This window comes from Mchenga conophoros, linkage group LG20 (genome assembly GCF_057382185.1).
Source record: "Mchenga conophoros isolate Kocher_MC1m ecotype Shallow Benthic linkage group LG20, M_conophoros_male_GT1.1, whole genome shotgun sequence".
NCBI classification, from domain to species: domain Eukaryota; kingdom Metazoa; phylum Chordata; class Actinopteri; order Cichliformes; family Cichlidae; genus Mchenga; species Mchenga conophoros.
The window spans coordinates 17151899-17173534 of NC_140545.1; the positions used below are offsets into that span (position 1 = coordinate 17151899).

Here is a 21636-nt window from a genome sequence, read left to right on the forward strand (position 1 = left end):
TTTTTGGAGCTCTGTAATTTAATGTTGAAATGTTTTTTTTTCATCATATATATATATTATGTGTCTTTGTATTCGGCAAGTTACAGGCTTGTTTTCCCCACTTAGTTGATGAGTTTTCCACATGGATGTTGAAAGCATGGGTCATGTTGTTGATGTGGGCCTGTGCAGAGAGAGTCACGGTTCAGTATTGGCACATTAGCTGTAAGTTGTACTTCACAAACATAAATATTAAAATAAGAGCTAACATTGAAATGCTGTATACGCATGACTTTAGCACGCTTGAGTAACATGTTTTGGTTGTGACTGTGTTCATCGGTCATAGAAAGTTAGTGAACAAAATGTGAATGTATAATTTAATTGAAAAATCTTGTATCACTGGATCCAAACTCCCAGACTGTTTGCGATCAATTTTTACATGCTGTCATTGTAGCCATATGACGATTCTGCTGGTGCGCTTATGTATCTGACTTGGCTATGTCTTCTACTTGTTTAGTGTCTTTACATTAATAAAGAGAAATTAATGGGAGTACTGTGGTGTGTCTTTGAGGGTATTTAAGAATGTGTGATGTTACACATTAGGACCTACCCTTCCCTCTACTTTTCCGTATTTTCTTTCATTCACACGCACGCGCGCACACACACACGCACGCTAAGTAGATGGAAATTAAACATGGTTAATCAGTAGAAGGGTTAAGGCAAAGCTAAAACTTGTTTTAGACCAGGAAAAGCAGAAGGACTGTGGCCTCTCACAAAGGTCCAGTGCAACTATACTATATAGACAACAGTACAAGGCCTATGCATTACTCCAGCCATGGAAAGTTGTCATGAGGCTAACAGTTTCTATGTTAATTATAGAGGAGGCGTGGAACTGCAATTTTTGAGTTAGACCATTGCTGACTTTTCCAAGCTATAAGCCTCAGAACTCAGTGATTCTGCTCTGTAACTTTATGTGGACTGTGATTGCTGCATGTGTCCACTTTGGAATAATACAGCTGATGTCAAGCAGGGGAAGAAATTTCACTTGTGACTTGCAGCAATAGTGGCATCGTGTTACCTGAAATTCAGTGAGCTGTTAGAAAAACCCACTCTTTCAGTGTTTGTAAAGGCAGACTGAATGGATAGGTGCTTAGGTTTCTAATTCTGTAGCAAAGGGACTGAAAAGCCCTAAATTAAAAGCTGTGACCTGTTTTCCCCAGATTGTAAAACAGGTTTTTTTGGACCTGCTCTGGTGGAATCCCCCAATAAATTAGCATGTCGCCTTTAAATTATATATTATATAAATTCATATATTTGCAAACCTGTTATCTCTGGGATTGTCATATTTCACATTTTTTCTCTAAGAGAAAAATAAGCTCAATACTCACCTGACAAAACCACAAGAAACTGTCAACTTTTATATAATGAACTTTATTATCTGCAGGTCAATATTACAGCTCAACTCAGAAAAACAAGCAAGTCAGTCTCACCAAAGGAGAAAAAAAAAGTGTGTGATCGTATACATTCAGCAGAGGAGCACAACAGCACAGCAGAATGGTATTTGTATTGAATAAAGGAATGGTGCACATACAGTACTTGAAAGTAGATCAAGCAGTAGAAAAAAAGAAATCACAGTGAAGCGTGACGTTACACTTGGAACTATTTTCTCTGATTCCCGTTATTGTGGTCACATCCATGATTTATCTGATACACTGTATTACTGATGCAGAGTGCCTTCTGCATTGCCTTGTGCTTCAAAACCGATTCTTCGAATGCAAACAACCTTCAAATGGAAAAAAAATAATCTAAGGCTTTAGATGATTTTTACGTACCAAACAGTGGAAGTGGTGTAGTTTTAGAAATGTATTTTTCTTGTGATGAGTGACTTGCTGTTGATCTGCTGGTCCCACTCCAGATTTGAGTCCATGCAACTAAAGTTTGGCACAGAAGAAGGTGTAAAGTACAAAGGAATAATGCCCATCAAACTAGAGTCCACAGTGGGGAAAATGGTAATTAAAGAAGTATCTTCTATTTTAAAGTACCTGTTTAAAGTTGCTTTTTCTTATGATTCACAAAACAAAAAGTACACCAGTTTCATACATACACACCACTTCAAGTCTCAAAAAGTGATTTCATTCACAAAAACCTAAATATTACAAGGAACATGACAGCACACACCCAGTCATCAGAATAATTACTTGTGTGTTTTTATCATGCTGTTTTTTTATGTAAAATGGAATATTAGTATATTTTATGGTCATTCTCTTTTGGTTAATGGGATGCAGAGAAAAACAGTGAGACTGCCCTTTGGATGCAAATGTGAGGCTTAAAGTCAGCTTCATCTCCAAGGAGACGAAGACAAATGTATGATGAAACCTATGCATAGGAAAGAAAGAAAGAAGAAAAAAAAAATAAAGGAAAACTCAGCCCAGTAGATCGTCAACTAGGCTCTTAAAACACAGGGAAAAGATGACCGAGCGTCAGCCTTAAAAATAAGATAATTTAAAGGGTAATTCTGGTTTTATTTAAATTTGCTGTGCTCCCCTGGTTATTGTAGTTCTGTGGGTTCCTCAAAGCAGCAACCTCTCAGGCTGAAAAATTAAGCGAGGGCTCAGACTTTGATTTGACTGAAAGTTGTGCCAACACAGGCAGCTGTATGCTAGCCCAGACTTCTAGTATGTACTTATCATTTGTAAACATTTGAATCCATCAAGGAAGCATGGCAGAAATGCTCAGCTGACCAATTAGCATGTATTAGCAGGAGACTAGAACCAGTTTCCTTGTTTAAAAATTAAAAAAAAACAGAAAAAAAAGACGAGTACAATTTGATTTCCAGCCTGACATATTATCAGTGTTGTGTTTTTATTCTAGAAGCAGGTGTAAAAAAAGCTAGTAGCTGACCAGCATCCTCTGCAGCAGCCTACTCTCTCTACACTGGGATTAACAGCAAGTGAAATGGCTCTTAGAGCATCTCTGTTAGTGTCGAGACACAACAGAAACAAATAAACCACAATTATCCTTTAAGGGCTTAAATTACATCATGGACTGGGGGCTAAAGGCACAGCTCCCATTTTATTTAGAAATCTGTGGAAGAAACCTGCCACGCTATCTTGCGGTTGTCTGCTATAGCTACAACATCACCAAAGAAAATCTATTTAGTTCTCATACCCTTTAATCTGAATCTTCTTTAGTAAAATGACATCATCCCAGTGATAACAGCTGCTTGTGGACAAACTGGCTTCCACTCCATCATTCTGTACTCTCCAGCTGTAATCAGTTCCAGGCTGTGGCTAAACCGATCCCTCTGCTACAGTCTTTGATCTTGGGTTGTCTTGTTTACCCTGTGACTGTATCTTCTCTGAGTGCCACTAAGATGCCCCTGTACAAGCTATGTACTCAGGCAACAGTGGACTGTTAAACTGCTGTTTCTAATATTAGAGCTGCAGAGCTAATTCATAAATGGTTTATTTTATACCAATTTCTGTCTTTTTGCACCCCAAAGGAGGTCCAAAGTTTACAAATGGAAAACCCTCCCTCCCCCTCCCCTGGACGTACGGAGCTGACTTTTCACAGCACCAGAAAATGACTCGAGTAAAGAGCAGCGGGAAAAAGAGGGGGCAGAAACAGGATGGATGATGGCGACTATGAGGGCAGGTAAAAGAGAGAAACAGACCCGTGGCGGAGCTTGGGGTCAGTAAGGTGTATCGTCCTGCCTGTACAGGAGGTGGTGGGATTGGAACAGAGGCTTTAGCCCCTGCAAGATTCCAGCTCTGGACTCTGACTCGGGACCTGGCTGCAGCTCATTTCTCTCTGTAGTACAGCAGGTACATCTTCAGAGGCTCGGGTAGCGGCAGGCCCAGGATCCTTTCTCTCAGGACATTCACAGCGGGCTGGGGTCGGAGCAGCTCGCCCGTCTCCTTCTCTTCTTCCTCTTCCTGCTCCTCCTCTTCATCCTCCTCCTCCACCGTCTCCTCCTCCTCCACCACGACTGCCCTGCCTCCAGATCCCCTCCCCACCCTCCTGCCCCCTCTCATCTGCTGCCTCACTTCCCTCTCTCCTGCCTCCTCCTCTTCCTCCGCTCCTCGTGCCCCCTGGTTGTTGTTGTTGTCCAAGGAAGCAGGACCAATCCCACTGCTGGCTACGACCTGGCGGGTGGCCAGGACGAGGGCGTTGCAGTGCCGCCGGTGGACCCTCCTGCGTTTGAAACGAGGCCCATACTTATGAAGCCCTGCCACCGCCAGGCCCCGGCCAACGCTGAACGAGGAGCCTCGGCCACGGGAGTGGCTGTCTCCTCCATCCGTGGTCACCCTGAGGGTGTGGCGGATGCAGATACGGGCCAGTTCCTGTAACGATCGCACCTCAAACTTGGCTGAAATGTTGAGAATGGCAAGTCAACATCAGGGAAATGAAAATGGCGAGAAATGAAAGAAGGACAAATGACACTCACGTAGTGGAACAGTCTTGGGTTTGCTGTTGGTGCTGTGTTTGGGCAGCACCAGAGGGGCGAAGGACACAGAGATGATCTTTTTGGTCTCCCAGCTGTTCAGTCCCGTTCGAGTGATCTTGGTCAACTGCATAAAACAGAAGGGTAGTCCTTTAATACGTTTGTGTGTATAAATGATTTTTTTTTTCATCTGATTGAATTCAGTAACATGAAGAGTTCATACTATCAGTTTGTGTGCCAAAAACTGCAGCTCCTGTAATCACTACTGTAGCTCCAAAAGCGAGGGTGACATTACTACATGCAGATATTTATTTATAGAGATTATCTCTTGAATATTTCCAGTTACACTTATATTTTAAAAAGTAACATAAAATACCATGGAGACTCAGACAGACCACAAACCTTTTCCTCAAGAGGCATCACCAGGATGCCCCCCACCTTGAGCAGGTTCTTCATATAATCCTCATGCTCTTTCTGCACGCCGGCCCCGCAGTACACCCTGTCATACTGACGGCTCTCTGGAGGGATCTCCAAGCAGTTTCCCACCACAAAGGATGGCTCACAGAACTCAAATCTGAAGTGAGAGAGCAGCAATGCACAACAAGCCATGGAGGAGATTAAAAAAATGCTGCTGACAAGTCAAGAAACCTACTTGTCAAAACTGTCGCTGGTTTTAATGAAGGAGTCGAGCTTCTGGTAGGCGTACTCTATCACATCTGCGTGTAACTCTATGCCGTGATTCACTCCAAAGGGACCTGTAACAGTCAGCACAGCACAGTGTCTAATCAACCTTATGAATATTTAATTCAATTCAATTTTATTTATATATCTTTAAATCACAACAACAGGTGTCTCAAGGTGCTTTATATTGTAGGTTAAAGACCCTACAATAACATAGAGAACCCCAATAATTAGATGATCTCCTAGACTCTCTGGTGGCCTTCAAAAGTGTTCAGTTTGCAGCCAATCACAAAGCCATCCTTCCTGATTGCAGTGTACCACAGCTGGAAAAGCTTCATCATTTTCCAGCATGCACTGAAGGAGCTCAGCTTTCCTGGGAAATAGAGCTTGCTCATCCCCTTTTGTACACATCATCTGTGTTGGTGTTCAAGCTGTTGACGTGGCTGTGCTGCTACTTGTACTCCTCCACCACATCCAGATCTTGTCCCAGGATAGACACACGTACACACCTATGCCTGCATTTGTCCTTTTTCTTCTGAAGTTGACCACCGGTTCTTTGATCTTACTCACATTCAGAAGCAGACCAGTCCACAAAATCACTATCAGTAAAACATCCAATCACTAAAGGAATATCAGAGTATCTTCAGTGTTAACATCTTCAGTGTACTGGATTCATTTTGTCCTTATGAAGTGAAGTGAAAGAAGTGAAATTTTTATTTCGGTCAACAACAACAACATAGATTATCATTTTACATAAAAGTACTCAATCATACAGTAACCGAAAAAGAAATAGGCTGAAGCCTTGTGGCTTATAATTATCCTATCCTTTACCCCATAGGAATAATCAAATCCTTAACCAAGAAAATAAATAGCATTGATAAATAAGTTATATAACAGTTTGAAAAGAAATCAATGATAAATCAAGAAATTAAATCAACACAAAGTTTTTCATCAAACCAAATTTCCGTAGCCTTTTTGTTCCTTCTCCCTTTCTTCTATTTTAACACTCACTCTCCAACCGTTCAGTGGTTGCTCCTGCCTGAGCCTGGTTCTGCCAAAGGTGTCTTTGTATTACAGTTTTTGCTCGTTGCTTGAACACTATAAACCCATGCTTAGACTAAAGTAACACAACTTGAAGCTTTTGTTACCATACCTCAAACACATGTACCCATACCTTAAACAAAAGTGCTGCTTTGCACTCTGGTTGCAATTATGCAACACACTTACTCCTTTATGCAACACACATGGTCCTGCATACTACACTCTATTTCATACATAAGACACTTCGTTCAAAAATGAAATTTCAGGGTGCCATTTGGAAAACACATGTATCCAAAATACAAAACACATCGGGTAATTGCAACCATTCAAATATACACCTGAAGGCACTTACTTGCAAAACTGAACACCAATTAGCCAACCACAAAAAGCCCTCAGTTTAGCCATTTCAAGAACTTTGCAAGCATGGATGGAGGGAGAGCAAGAGGAAGAGGAGGAGGAGGTCAAAGAGGCCATGCACGGACCTGACTATGAGGGAAGCTGGGCAGAGAGTCCACCCACATCTAAGCCGCTTCACAGTGGCATCTGTAATACGAACATTCCGACTAGAAAACAGGTATGTCTTCACCTCCATACCTTCTGCTCTACTCAGATGGTTTCATAGCACTGTTCTACAATATATCACATTACCATATCAAGTGTACGGGGTGCTAATGCTCCTTTTGCAGCCAAAGTGGCTGATTCCTTATATTGAAGTAGTGTTGTACAGTGGATGACACAGTACATACAGTAAAGTACTGTAAGAAAAATAAGCAAACCGATGACAATATGTGGTTGTATTTCTCCAGAATGACTCGAAGACCTTCTGGGGGAGGACGGCAACGCCTGTTCACACAACAGCAGGAACTTGCTGTTGTGGACCTAGTGAGGGCAGACAATGCCATCCGTCTCCACCAGCTACGACGGAAAATACTTGCAGACAGGCGAGTGTTCAGCAACATAGACCATGTGAGCATCACCACCATTAGACGCATCTTGGGTAAACACAGCATCACCATGAAGCAGCTCTACAGAGTCCCATTCGAGAGGAACAGTGACAGGGTCAAAGGACTTCGAGCTGAATATGTACGGGTACGTGTAACTGTCCCTTACATTTACAATAGAGTATTGGTGAAGTCCAGTAGCAGCTGAATATGTACCATATCAGTACCACATGGATCTATTCTGAGAGCTACACAGGTACCTGTGTGATGGGGTGAGGGTGCTGTATGTGTAGCACTGTAGTACAGTGATATGTTCCCCTTTTTTCCAGAGAATCTTGGCCATGGATGGAGCTGCACAGCCTCATGAATACATTTTCATTGATGAAGCTGGATTCGACCTGAGCAAAACAAGACGACGGGGTCGTAATGTAATTGGCCAAAGGGCAATTGTGCACGTCCCAGGGCAGCGCGGGGGAAACATCACATTATGTGCCGCCATATGCCTTCGAGGGCTTCTGCACCATCATGCAATACTAGGTCCATACAATAGCCAACACATACTCACATTTCTAGATGCTCTCCATGATATAGTTGTTCAGAACAGACCAGATCAGCCCAGGTTTGTGGTGATATGGGATAATGTCAGTTTCCATCGGGCTGCTCTGGTCCAGGCCTGGTTCTCCAACCACAATCAATTTGAAGTGGTATACTTGCCCCCTTACTCAACATTTTTGAACCCTATAGAGGAATTTTTTTCGGCTTGGAGATGGCGAGTATATGACCGCCAACCACATGCCCGCATGCCTCTTCTGCAGGCAATGGAACAGGCCTGCGGCGACATTCAGGTGACAGCAATCCATGGATGGTTTCGACATGCAAGAGGATATTTTCCCCGGTGCCTAGCGGGAGAGGACGTTGCTTGCGATGTTGATGAGGTCCTGTGGCCAGACCCCAACAGACGGCGGGATCCATGATCCATGATCCATATGCACAATTGTCATGGTTTTTTGTGTTTACAGTATAGTGTTTTTTCTATTGCAGTATTATTGTGTTGTTGTTGTTGTTTTTTTTGCTTTATCTGAATTCATGGTACTGCAATGTACAATATTGAGTAGGTCTATTTGCGTTTTTGGTTGTTTGAAAATGTGTGTCCTGTAAATGTGCCTTCTGAATAAACAATGGAAATCAAGGACTGCAGTGTTTTATATAAAGAAGACTAGTGTGTTCCCCCTGATCTGTCAGTGTTTGCATATGATGCAAGTATGTGTCATTTTGTCATTTTGAGTTACATTTTGACAAAGGAATGTTAGGTTTTGACAGCAGAGTTTAGGTTTTGGGAGTAGAGTTTCAATTTGGCACAGATGTGAATGGTATATTTCCCAGTGTTGTGTCATGTGTACTTGTGTGTACAGTTTTGGCACAGAGAGCGGAGTTTTGCAAAATGTGTTCAAGCAGTGGGCAAAAACTGTAAAAATGTTGTAGGGTCTTTATCTTATAATATGAAAAGCCTTGAAACAACCATTGTTATTATTAACTGTTTTTGTGAACATGCAGATATTTTAGACAACTAAGAAAACACCATTATCCATCTCTACTGTGAATAAAGAATTTCACAGACAGCACAGGAAAATGATGCTTCTTTTTACATCAAAAATATTGCTGAGTAAAGTAATCCAGTGACAGCTGTCATTGTTTGGGTACGCTAAAAGCATTAACTGCTAATAGCTAATTTGGTGTCCTTTAAATAATAACCAAAGAATATATGCTGAAAAAGTAAGGAGCTGCATACCCAGAATGAGGCCGACCATGGTGCTGAGGTAGCCCGTCCCACTGCCAAGGTTGAGAAAGGAAAGTCCAGGGTGGAGATCCAAAGCCTCCATCACTTCCGAGTAAATACACGGAGCAGATAGGTGGATGTTTCCGTGCCGCCATGCCAGATCCTAAATGCAACAACAGCATATAGTACATTTACCAGCTTAGACCCCTGTGGGCTGATTCCACACACTTTCACTGTGCTGACCTTATATGCGTTATCCCGGTATTCATCCAGGTAATAGTCTGCACGGTCGATAGCTCGGAAAGCTCGCTCCACCAGGTCTGAGCGGATGTAGTAAGCCTCCTTAAGGTTGTCAATCAAGTCATCGTTGTCCTCACCGGCACTCACAGCTCCACCCATCCTGACTGAAGACCAGATGACAAAAGCATAAGGCACGGTTTCACTTCGAGACACAGTTCCAGTAGCTGTTCATGCTGTTGTTGTTTGTTTGTTTTTTTAAGTCTTTCAGTGTTTTTTAAGTTCATTCATTAAAGGAGGACTTCTAGGTTGGTGCCCTCTCACACCAGAAGTTTGCACACTTTAAAGGTTTCCAAATGACACTGTCTTTGTTCTTTTAGTGTCAATTTCACAACCCTGTGGGGAAAAAAAATCTGAAACAAATAAAAGGCATTAGGACAAGATTCTACAGTGAAAGGATAGGCTGTTTTCCTTAAAACATTAAATATCTTAGAGTTTTGTTCTGGTTTGTGTGCAAAACAAACAGTGTCAAAAACAACAAGAAATAAGAAAATATGCCAGTGGGTTCCAAAACTAATCTGTAACAGACACATAAAGTTAAACAGGTTAGCAGGCTATCTTAAACTAAAAAAACTGAAGTTAAACTGAAGCTGAACAACATATCTGATTAAATTATTAAGCAAATTAAGTACTGCTCCTTGCCCTGCACATTTCAACAGTATTCTGGCAGCTTTAAACTTACTTTCAGAACCATTTACTTTCATTTACATGTAGACAAACGCCATCAAGCTTTGGCTCAACAAAGAGGCAGAATACATTGTATTATATTTGATCTTTTTTTCATTTTCTTAACCTCAAATGGATGAAGTGAATAGAAGGTGATTATCAACCTGTATGGCTGAAAGTGAGCAAACACAGAAGTGCCAAAATGTCCAGGTCTTCTAATGTCCTCTTAAGGTTAACTTTAAAAGTCAATCAATATCCACAGACTCACATGTTAAAATAGTCACTTTGATACATAGTCTATGTTTTTTCTTAAGGATTGTTACACTGGCAGCCATGGCCTCTAGCGGTCTACTAAGACTCACCTCTGTTGATTCAGGCCACTGAACTGGACCTTTTCATCTTGCTACTGCTGTTTCCTTTTGGAGCATTTTTAATGGAATTATATTACAAATAATATGACTTGTTGTAAGGAGCAGAGTGGAATTCTACCAAATTACTAGTCTTGTCAGCACTAATTAGCACGTGAACAGTACCCTTACAGCCATCAATTGCTGTTGTGATTTGGTGCTATATAAATTTTTAAAAAGAACTGAAGCATTGCAGCAGAGTAGTATTCAAATTTTTCCTTTGTTCTCACTTCAACAGGATGCATCTGGATCAACTCCTGGATAAATTTAATGGCACACAGTATCTTATTGATATCTTATTCCGGTGTTTATTTTTTTTTCTAATTTTTCTGTGTAACTTTTATACTGTCCACTGCTGTAACAAAACAAATTTCCCACACGTGGGACTAATAAAGGTTATCTTATCTTATCTTAGTAGTGAACGCTTCCCAGGGAGACTTTCAGCACCAATTACATGATCAAACTGCAGTAAGAGGGTTAGGTGTGGCTTTTAGCAGCAGAATGTGACTAGGATGTGACCAACTCTGTTAAAAACACCATAGGGCAGTGCCAAAGGACAGAGATCACTGCAGGGTGCACTGTCTGCGAAATGTTGGACACCCTCGTTAGGCTATAAAAGAAGAAAGGGCTGAGTGCATTTAAATAACAGAGGATGTACTGTCTTCGTTTAAAAAAAGTGTCAGGTGGTGAAGCCCTAAAGGAACAAGAATTCTTGGGAGGAGAAGAACAAGGTTTTTGCCTCGTTATGTTTTTTATTTTATTTTATCTTTTGGCATACAATGGGAATCTATGCCCCCGTGAGTATGATCACCCGCCTTTTTCTTCTTCTTCTTTTTTGATTTACTTTGTTTTGTTTTGGGTTGTGGACACAAATGGCCACAGCAGGGCGCTGCCGGTCATTTTCGTAATTTAGTATCTAAGTGGTTTAGTAGGCTAGTAGGGTACACGCTTCATGCCAAACAGTGCCAACTGAACTTGGCTATTTATTTCCTGATTTAGTGATCAGCTAACACGCCCTTTCCTTTCTAAAAACGCTTTTCACGTCGAGTCTAAAGTCCGGCTCCGGCCGGGACTTCCAACTCCAGCATACCCGTCTGCACGCTGCTGTGCTGCGGTGCCATTTGCGCCACTCAGGTGATCGAGTTTCGAAATAAATAAATAAATAAATGGAGCTCGGTTGAGCCAATAATCACCCAGCCTAAAGGATAACAACAGCACAATGCATTCGTAACAAACCTCCATGGAACGACAAGGTCAACACAAGCAGAAACACAACTGCATTCTTATCGTCGGTGGAAGATCAGGAAAATCGAGAGGAGCCCAGCGAGCTGCTGCTGGTCTGCAGCCACACAGCGCGCCTCCACACACAACACGGCCCAGCTGAAGCGTGTACCTCTTATTAACGCCGCCTGATATTCTCTGTCTCTGCGCTTTTCCTTGTGCTCAGCCTTTTGTTGGTGGGGGATCCAGTCAGAAACACATCACTGCTGGATGTAAACATTCGGCCAGCTGACGCTCTGACGTCAGACGTAACACACGCAGAGTAACGGCCAGAGGGGGATGGCCTACTTTCAGCAGTGTGGGCTGTGGAAGTGGAACAGGCCAGACGCGGGTGGAAACCGACGGAGAGCGCAAATGTGAACGGCAGCGAGAGGAAAACAGCTTCATCCAACTGAGTCTCGATGCTGCTCAGTGTTTGTTTGTGTGTTTGTTTGTTTTCCCGCCCACCTAAGCATGTCTTCGCTCTGATTGGCCTGTCACCGTCTTACTAATTATTACTGAATTACAGTCGCTTTGGTAGTTGCTGTGTTCCAACATCTGTAGGTCAGTAGGTTAAAAGTCAAGTCAGTACCTTACTTGGATGCAGTACTAATGGACCTTCTCCATACATTTAATGACAGTTATTTGAACCAAAACTTTCATATTTGGATTTATCACCCCACAAGACTTGTTATCACTGCTTTTCAGTCCAGCTAATGTGTGGTTTGGCATTTCTCAGCCTTCTCTTCCCACCCATTTCCCTTCCTTCAGTGACTGGTACATGGATTAACTGAAAGGCCAGATTCATCTCTCAGGTCCTGTGTGAGGTCTTTGCTTTCCCCATCTCTTTAGGACATGACTTTCAGAAAATGGTTATCTAGTGTAGGTACTAGGTAGGTTGTTTTTCTTTTAGACCTCGTGCTTCTTTTGTCCTCCGCTTGTCCAGTATCATTTTGTTATGGACACATATCATGTTTTGTGTTAATAGGTCTTTGGGGACCACCTTGTTGGTGGAGAAATACTATTTTACCTTTTTAAAGCTGTTATCTTTGAAAAGATGTGGGAACAAATTAAGCTGCTAGTAACACAAGGCCTAAAGATACAATTTATAATCAATTCTTTGCTAAATTGTCTGTACACGTAGCTACAATGCTGGTCTATCCCTTGAATAAGGTGCCTTTTTTTATGCTTGAACATTCATAAGTCAGCGTTACCCCCTCCTCCCCCCCGAAAATGTTCAGGTACTAGGACTGTATTGAAATGAGCAAATGTTCAAAGAAAAACTTCAAAGAAAGATCTTCAGAAACCTCAGAGATCCACTTTAAAAATTACTTTACTTTTTACTAAAGAAAACCTGGCTCCTTAGAAACTCGTTCTCTCAGTATGTGATAATAAATGCAAATTAGTTTTTTTTTTGTATTTGTATCCAGGTGTCAAGGTTCACAGCTCACTGAGTGAATGGGACTCTTTCAAAGACACACAATTTTTAAATTTATTTATTTTTTATAGAGAAACACTAACATGAATGCACAAATGTGCTCTTTCATTATCTTATTGTCAACTTTTTTGTTGGATTCCAGAAAGAAGAATAAAGACTGGTGATGGATCTGCAGTTGTTTGTTGTGAATTTATTATTCTTTAACATAACTGAAGTCATAACAGAATTCTTTAACATACTCCATATACTGCATTAGCCCAGCTGGAATTTACCTTTCAATCTCTGTTGTAATAAATAAATAAACTTCTTCTCAACCCCCTCAAATAAAAGCTAAGAGTATGCACTTTAAGCTCATATTCACCACATACCTGTAACTTGTTCTTGTAAACAGCTAAAATTAAAAAAAGAAAGCACCTCTAAAAATATGGTGTCAAAATCACGGAGTATTATAATAATGAGCACTAACTGGCTAAACCAGAACACCAACAGCATTCTTCTTTTCACTAAACCGCATCAACAGTTACGGTAACTCGCTGCATTTTATGACAACAGTATATTACTGTGGTCTCATTCACTTATGCATTTTGAACTTTATCTATACTTCTGAGAATTCCAGGAATGATTAATTCCTGGAATTCACAGAAGTATAGATAAAGTTCAAAACATATCTCATACAACAAAGGTTCAGAAAATGATCCACTAGATGGCAGTGCTGCTCAAAATATAAATAGAGCGATGAAAACATAAATAATCTAGCTACATCTGAAATGAATCTAGCGAATTCAGATCCCTAATTTTGTTTAATATGTAGAAAGACAGTGTGTCGTATATTACTAACTGGCTAAAAGCTGAAGGCTTTGCATTCCATTCTTTTTGTGGAATGTCTAGAAATCACACGCAAGCCAGCAGTCTGTAAGAAAAGTGCTCTGTCAAAAAGGTAGTATGAGGTCTTATATGATGGAGCCTCATTATATAAGATTTTGTATGTGAGGAGCAGGTCTTTAAATTCAGTTCTGGATTTAACAGGAGGTCAATGAAGAAAAGACAATATAGGAGACATATGCTCTCTCCTACTAGTCAGTACTCTTATGCAGTATTCTGGATCTGCAGGTAGTTTCTAGAGCCTCCTGATAATAATGAATTTAGAAGTAATAAATACATGAACTAGCTTTTCAGTATCACTCTTGAGAGCCTCTAGATCCTTTAAAGATGCCGTAGAAGCACTCGGTTCTGTCCCTCTCTTCTGACCTCCCGGGTAAATATTGGTGACAAGTTGAACTGAAATTTCGGATTCATCACTTATACCACATGCTGTAATGGATTTTCAGTCCAGTTCTTGTGTAAATTAGCATACCTCAGCAGGCACGTGCAGAGGGGGGGGCTAGAGGGGCTTGAGCACCCGCCCCTTTCATGATGGGTGCCCAAAGTGCCCTTTTGTTGAGGCAACTTTAAAAAAAAAAAAAATTATTTATTTTTTTATGTGTGTGTGCGTGCGGAGTCCTGTCTGTGCCCCTCAACAATAATATTTAACTATTAATCACAGTTTTGCTAAATAAAAGGATCTGGCTTGCATCAGTCACATGATCACATTTAACCAATGATCGCCCTTGACGGCAAAACGCGCTGGTTACGAGGCGGGAACGAGCTCACAAAGAGCACGCGCATTTTTAGCGGTCCGGAGCTGTAGGAGAAACACAAGTTAACTCAGAGACACAGACTGATGCGACACAACCAGTAAGTAGGTGTACAGCGCACACTGTAGTGTGTAGCACCCAGGAGTATCAGCTTATTACGTACACGTTGGTAAGTTGTCTTGTTGCAGCTGACGAACTGAAACAAATGAGCGAGCTGTGTGTGCAACAGCGCGACAAACATTACCTGTCCTTTTATTAACTGCACAAGTAGTGCTGGTCACAGCTGCTGGCTACCTGGCTGTCATTTCAATTCAATTCAATTCAATTTTATTTATATAGCGCCAAATCACAACAAAAGTCGCCTCAAGGCGCTTCATTGGTACAGAGAAAAACCCAACAATCATATGACCCCCTATGAGCAAGCACTTTGGCGACAGTGGGAAGGAAAAACTCCCTTTTAACAGGCAGAAACCTCCGGCAGAACCAGGCTCAGGGAAGGGCGGGGCCATCTGCTGTAATTGGTTGGGGTGAGAGAAGGAAGACAGGATAAAGACATGCTGTGGAAGAGAGACAGAGATTAATAACAGATATGATTCAATGCAGAGAGGTTTGTTAACACATAGTGAGTGAGAAAGGTGACTGGAAAGGAAAAACTCAATGCATCATGGGAATCCCCCGGCAGCCTACGTCTATTGCAGCATAACTAAGGGAGGATTCAGGGTCACCTGCTCCAGCCCTAACTATATGCTTTAGCATATAGTTGTCATGGGTCTGTAGCTCTGTCACCGTTTCAGGGAACATATTTAGTTTTAAAGTAAGTTTCCGGGCTTTTCCTGCCTTTCTGGAGGGATTATATTTCACTAAAAACGATCTAATATGCATGTCCACATAATTATGCATTATTATAATTATAATATATTAAAAAACACACGCTGTATTTTAAAGAACATACATTAAGAAGCAGATTATATTAGATTTATATTTTAAATAAGACAAAATTTGGATTTTACAGCAGTAAAATGATTGTATCTCTACAGTTTAAAAATGTAATAAGCTTTGCCCCTGCACAGAGTGGATAGTGAAACAAATGGAATCATCATAATTACATTATTTCATATTTATTACTTCCCCCTCCTCTTTGCTTTATTATTGTAGCTCTAGTAATAAATAATAATGTAAGGATTCTGGATCAGCACCGTGATGCCCATAGTATATACAGTATTCTGAAGAAGGTCTAAAATGTCACTGTGTGTGTGTGCATGTGTGTGTTTTATTTAGATGGATTTTTTTAAATTATTACTCATGATATAACATTGTCCAGACATGGCTGGTAAGGACATGAGGAGGAAACAGCAGGAGCTGTGTGAGGCTACTAAAGGCAGGGCTATAACATTTTTCTGTGATCATTTTATTATAGATTAAGTGCTGGAGTTGTTAGGTGTGGATAATTAGATTATAGTTTATTGCAATAGCAAGTTGTGCCTTGTTCTCACATAGCAAGTGGAGAGTGATATATGAAATGATGGAAGGAAGGAAGAAGAGAAGCAAAGAGTGATTCACAGGCAGAGCCTAAATAATTTCTCACAGTTTTTGTTGCCTTATGGTTCCAAGCGCTGTCACCAATCTTTGCATTTTGTTATTATCTCATGACATTTAATCAGCTACCATCTCTCCTGTGGGCTTTTTAATGTCTACAGTCTCAGATCAGCACAGCCCTGCCCTTCCCATATTAGATTTTTGATGAATGTGCGTTGTTGTTATTCAGCCTGGTTCAATGTGCCCCTTTTTAACTTTGAGCACCCGCCCCTTTAAACCTCTCTGCACGGCCCTGTACCTCAGCCTTTCCTCCCCATTTTCCTTCCTTAAGAATGACAGTCACCCTTCCACTTAAAGCATTACTGATGATGCTGTAGATGGATCAACTGAAGGGCCAGAGGCATCACTGCAGACCTGTGTCAGGTCTTTGCTGGATTTTCTTCTTAAGGACATGACATGATCTGCTGTACACAGCTTTTTAGTCCTGCTTCTTCATCATTTGCCCTCTATTTTTCCAATTCCATCAGTGTTTCCCAAGGACTCACTGCTCACTATGCCAAGTTTTCAGTTAATAGTTCTCTGGGAATCGCCTTGTTGGTGCAGAAATACAATTGTATGCCCATCAAACTCTTATTTTTGTCATTTTTCATAGACTCATCTGAAGAAATGGGATCAAATTAGGTCCTTTGTGACAGCCTGCTAGTAACAAACTGCCCTATTTATGCTTGATTCATAGGTCAGTGTTGAACAGAGATAGGCAGTAAGTATTGCAAAATCGGTAATTAGATTACCGTTACTTTCCCGTAGGAACACTGCGTTACAAAAACCGTGATTTTTTGCGCGAATGTCTCATGACAGTGACGTAAGCAAGTGCGCCGTTGGTGACAACAGCTGTGTGCAGGTCAACAGTGGATCATATATCGATTGTGGAAGAGAGTATGAGCATGCAGCGTCTAAAGCGTGGAAGTACTGACCTTACTTTGAGTTTGATTCCATAAAAAGTGACAAAAACATTAGCGTCCGTTGTGCGTGGGAAGAAAACTTTTTACAGCGAAAAAAAACCCCTAAACTTCCAAGCAAGCACCGAGTGCGCAACGACGTAATGGGAAATTCACAGAGAAACACTATGGCAAGCCATTAGAGCCAAAATTTGCCACTTTCCTAACCCGTTTGGTTAAGAAATGGCGTAAAAAACGCCGTTTAATTATTCAAAACGCCGAAAAAAAACGGCGTTCTGTTCCGACAAACGCCGCTTTTTCCGCCACTCGGATGGCGCCCTGAACGCACCATCCGAGTGACGTAAAAAGCGGCGTTCAAAGACAGACGGAAACGCCGTTTTTTACGCTACTCGGCACAAAACGCCGTTTTTATGCATCTTTGAACGGCGTTTTTTACGGCGTTCTCTGCCAGCTGTAACGGCGTTTAAAACGGCGTTTTGTTGAAATTATGCAGGGCACTCCCCATGGTTCCCTCATCCAATTACTTTCAACTCATTTCACCCAATCAAAGAAGAGGAAGTGCAGACCACACTAATGCATCACCGATTCACCTTGCTGCTAAGTGATTGCCTATTCAGTACCAGTGCTTGTCACAGTATTCACTTGTATTATAATCCCACTATGCATTTTGATGTGTTTAAGGCATGATCGAGCAAACAAACGACAGAATACTTTTTCTGAAACCTTAACTGTGTTACCTGTTATGGCAGCTAACAGGTAATGAGCTGAGCTTCTTTCTTATTTTCCTCTTTACTTCTCTTAACCTTAAACTTATGTCTTAGCAATCAGATCCTGCCATCTTGCATTACCGCTTCGTGCTAGTTATGTTGACTTTTCTCTTCTTTTTACTCCACTTTTTTCACCCGTGTTTGGACACTCGGGGCATGGCTCCTTTGTTTACATTAGGGATCAGCCTATGGTAAACCTCCGCCTACCCCCCAGTCCTGCTTTACAGGTGAAAATAGAGCAACAGGACCGCTGAGTCTTTGATTTTATTTATTTTCTGCTGTGTTTTACTTGCATCTATTTGAAAGAGTGAGTGTAAACACAAAAAATATTTTATTTTATGTGCTGGAATGTGCAGAAAATAGGTTTAAATGTTAAACTAATTTATTCAAGTCAGAGAATGTTGCATATAATTAAATTTTTGCTTGATGCATAAAGTTAAAAGATTAAAACAAGTTAAAAAAAAAAAAAGAGACTTTTCCATTTGATTACATTTTGTATGATGGATTATGCAGAAAAAGTAGAATTGGGCTGAAAGATCTATCGCTTTATCACCTCTTCAGGTTGTAAATCGTGGTTTTAAAAAGTAACTAAGTAACTAATTACTTTTGAAAATAAGTAATCAGTAAAGTAACGGGATTACCTTTTTGGGGAAGTAATCAGTAATTAGTTACTGATTACTTTTTTCAAGTAACTTGACCAACACTGGTGTTGAAGGGGCCGAACAAACAAAAGCAGTCCTTTGAAAATTGTCAACGGAATATATTTAAAATGGGTGGATAAAGCAGAAAAACAAAAGGCCTGAAGAGCTACTTCTTAAAAAAAATACAAGAAGATCTGGCTCCTTGGAAGCAAAATAAGAAGAAATGCAGACACTTTTGCTCAAGCATTTCTTTAGTTTGGAAAATAAATCGTAATGACTTTGAATTTTCCAGAAATTTAAATAAACTTTACTCAACACTGGCAAAAAGTTTTCAGCTGTGGGCAATCAACTTTGGTTTCTGAAGGGACGAATGATTAAACTGTTGTAACTTTACTCTAAAACCAAATCTTAATCATCAGTCAACCATGTGATGCTGTTAGGACCAGTCAAAAGATCCACACACTGGAGAGATGTGTTTAAGATTTTTCTTTTATCATAACAGAAAGAAGAAAACACACATGTATTTACTTTGTGGGGACCCTCAAAGACAATATGGATTAACCATTCTAATCTGAACCTGATTCCTCAGGCAGGGATCAACAAATGTCCCTCACAAGGTGTAAAATTCCCCACATAGACAGATATACAAGATCACACACACACACACACACACACACACACACACACACACACACACACACACACACACACATGCACAAAATGATATAACAAAGTCACACTTGTCTATGAGTCTTTATTTGTGTTTTTCATAGAGAACATTTAAAATGGTTCATACTCCCACAATAACTGACATCACTTCTCTGCTTTATAACACTGACACAGGAACAGGGGAACGTACACAAGTACACAAACAATCAGTCACAAAATTGGCCCATCTACAGTGTTTTACTTCCCAAACAAAAACAAATTAGGCAAAAAACCCAAACAAACAAACAGGAGACCCCAAGGACACACAGCCAAGGCCTGTCCCACTTTAAAAAACGTTGCTGTAGCAAAGGAACGACCACATCTACAAAAGTAACAAAAACCACCGTACAATCTATCGTTGTGGAAGTGCTTGTAATTTTGGAAGTTTTGTACTTTAAAAGGATATCAGTATCAATACCTAGAAAATCACCAGTAAAAATAGCTCATCTGTGTAAAAATGTGCTAGCAGGACAACCCTTGGCTGTGGATTTTTTTTTCTCTTTGTCACAACCTATTTTCTTTTTTTTTTTTCCTTTTTTTAAAACCATTTTCAACTCGTCTTCGATACAACAACAATAACACTGTTTCTTCTTAATACAAATATGTACACACACTTCCACTTGTTTCAAAATAATGCCCTGCACACTAATGCATTATCTAGGGATGGATAGGATGATGATGATGATAATGATGATGATGTTCTTCAGATTCCTTCACAGAAACTGTCCATGCAGTTTTGGTACCTGAATCGACAGAATGGGATCACAGTTTCCTTAGGCTCGTTGTTTCGTGCCATCTCTGTCACAGAACGGCCTCTGCCTGGATGTGAAAACGCATATATTCGACATGATCGGCCCCAGCCCCTCCCCAAAGCTAACCCCGCCCCTGAACGTAAAACATCTAGATTCAGACCAAATGTTTTCAGCAGTATTTGAACCAGGTGTAAACATACCCTATCTCAAAATGAGTTCAGCGAGAAAGGCACACATGATAAGACCACACAGCTTGCGACTACAACAGGGAGGATGTTGGGGGTCTTTTGGTTTTGCTCAGCTTGATATTTCTTTCTTATTCTCAGTGTAGAGTGTGCGCGCGTGGGCATCAACCTGCTCTCGCCAGGTGACGATGCGCTCCCCTCCCCCGACCCCTCTGAAACAAGATTCTGGTTCCCCCGAATGTTTCATCAGGTTCAATTCAATTTTCGTCCCAGGTGCTTCGGGGGAAACTGAGCCCTGACCACTTTTGTTGTTCCTTTGCAATTTAGAATAATAAATCTGCTCACTCCATCACTCGGTACTTTTATGTAAATAAGAAAACATACAGTGTGTGGGCGCAGAACCAACCGTGGGCTGCATTTGCTTTCTCAGCTGACATTTTTTCTCTTTTTTTTGAAATGCTATGCTTTCATGGCCTCAGTGTTATTCATTTACATACCTCAGTAGACAGTTTCATCAAGCAGTTTAAAAGGGGTCATGCCTTATCAAATAAGTTGGGAGAATATTCAGTCTTAACACTCTCGGGTAGTATTCTCGTGCATTTCAAGAGAGGGAATACGCTACTTTGTTAACCAAATGCATCCAAACTATTTTTCCTGGAGAGAGGTTACACAAAATATGAGGAATGGGGTGTGTGTGTGTGGGGGTGGGGGGGGGGGGGGGGTCATGGTGTGGGGGCTTTGGCGGGGGGTGTGTGGGGAGTATAAAAGTCATAAAAGGCTCTGACATTCTTTTGAGTGACGGGCTCGTATTTATGCAACAAACGCCTCCTCCTAAAGCAAAGGGGAGATTGTGTAGCCGGGCAAATCAATTTCCCACTCCCACACACTCATCTAGGCCTTGATCCAGCCGCTGCTGTTGCCTCTAGCCTCAGCTGACTGGCTGACCTATGGCATTGCTCTGCTCTGCTTTAGCAGCTCTCCCCAATCACCTGAGAACCAAACTCTGCTTCCCATCAGTCTCTTTTGGTTGTTCTTTTTTTCCTGTTTGTTTGGAAAAGAAAGTACCACTTCCTTTTTTAAAAAATACATTTTGAACCCCCTGAATGAAACGGCTTGTTTTTTTGTGTGTTTTTTTCTATGTGACAAACAGGCGGGACAATTGCCTGTCATCTATCTATTGGGTTTCTTACAAGTCAAGACTTAAAATGCTGGCATCTTCAACAGTTATTGAGAAAGTGCACAAAGGAGATTCATTCTACATTGGCTAAAAGCACATTGAAAACATGCCTTCGACATCAGAGTTACACACGGGGTCGTGTACACCACAGCAGGTGCAACGCAAAGGCAGGTTACACTACGGTCTTCTACTTGCTCACTTCAGTATCGGAAAGCTCACAGAGCATGAGCTGTTTCCATTATTAACACAATCACTGCACAATGTTGCTAAACACTATGCGCATTACTCACAGGCATCATCATCGTCTTTTTTTTGTGTGTTTTTTTTCAAAAAGATTTTCATACATGAA

General features: G+C 41.0%; 1 protein-coding gene across 3 annotated transcripts; it reads right to left on the minus strand.

Moving 5' to 3' along the window:
* Positions 1–1391: 1391 nt before the first annotated feature.
* Positions 1392–17304, minus strand: pcmtd2b (protein-L-isoaspartate (D-aspartate) O-methyltransferase domain containing 2b). 3 transcript variants are annotated; one of them, XM_085259520.1, is made up of 7 exons: positions 17073–17304; positions 9104–9264; positions 8873–9023; positions 5073–5175; positions 4823–4994; positions 4424–4547; positions 1392–4345 (listed from the first exon to the last, which is right to left on the minus strand). In XM_085259520.1, the coding sequence occupies exons 2-7, from the start codon at positions 9257–9259 to the stop codon at positions 3777–3779; spliced, it is 1275 nt and encodes a 424-aa protein (XP_085115646.1). In that variant the 5' UTR covers positions 9260–9264; positions 17073–17304; the 3' UTR covers positions 1392–3776. The 3 variants fall into 3 exon arrangements, with proteins under 3 accessions (XP_085115646.1, XP_085115644.1, XP_085115645.1); XM_085259518.1 differs by lacking the exon at positions 17073–17304 and adding an exon at positions 11624–11872; XM_085259519.1 differs by lacking the exon at positions 17073–17304 and adding an exon at positions 11467–11617.
* Positions 17305–21636: the final 4332 nt, after the last annotated feature.

Coding starts and splice junctions, on each gene's coding strand:
- pcmtd2b (XM_085259520.1), bottom strand. CDS start 9,259: ATGGGTGGAGCTGTGAGTGCCGGTGAGGACAACGATGACTTGATTGAC. Junction 9,024..9,103: donor ACCGGGATAACGCATATAAG/GTCAGCACAGTG, acceptor TGTTGCATTTAG/GATCTGGCATGGCGGCACGG. Junction 5,176..8,872: donor CATGGTCGGCCTCATTCTGG/GTATGCAGCTCC, acceptor TGACTGTTACAG/GTCCCTTTGGAGTGAATCAC.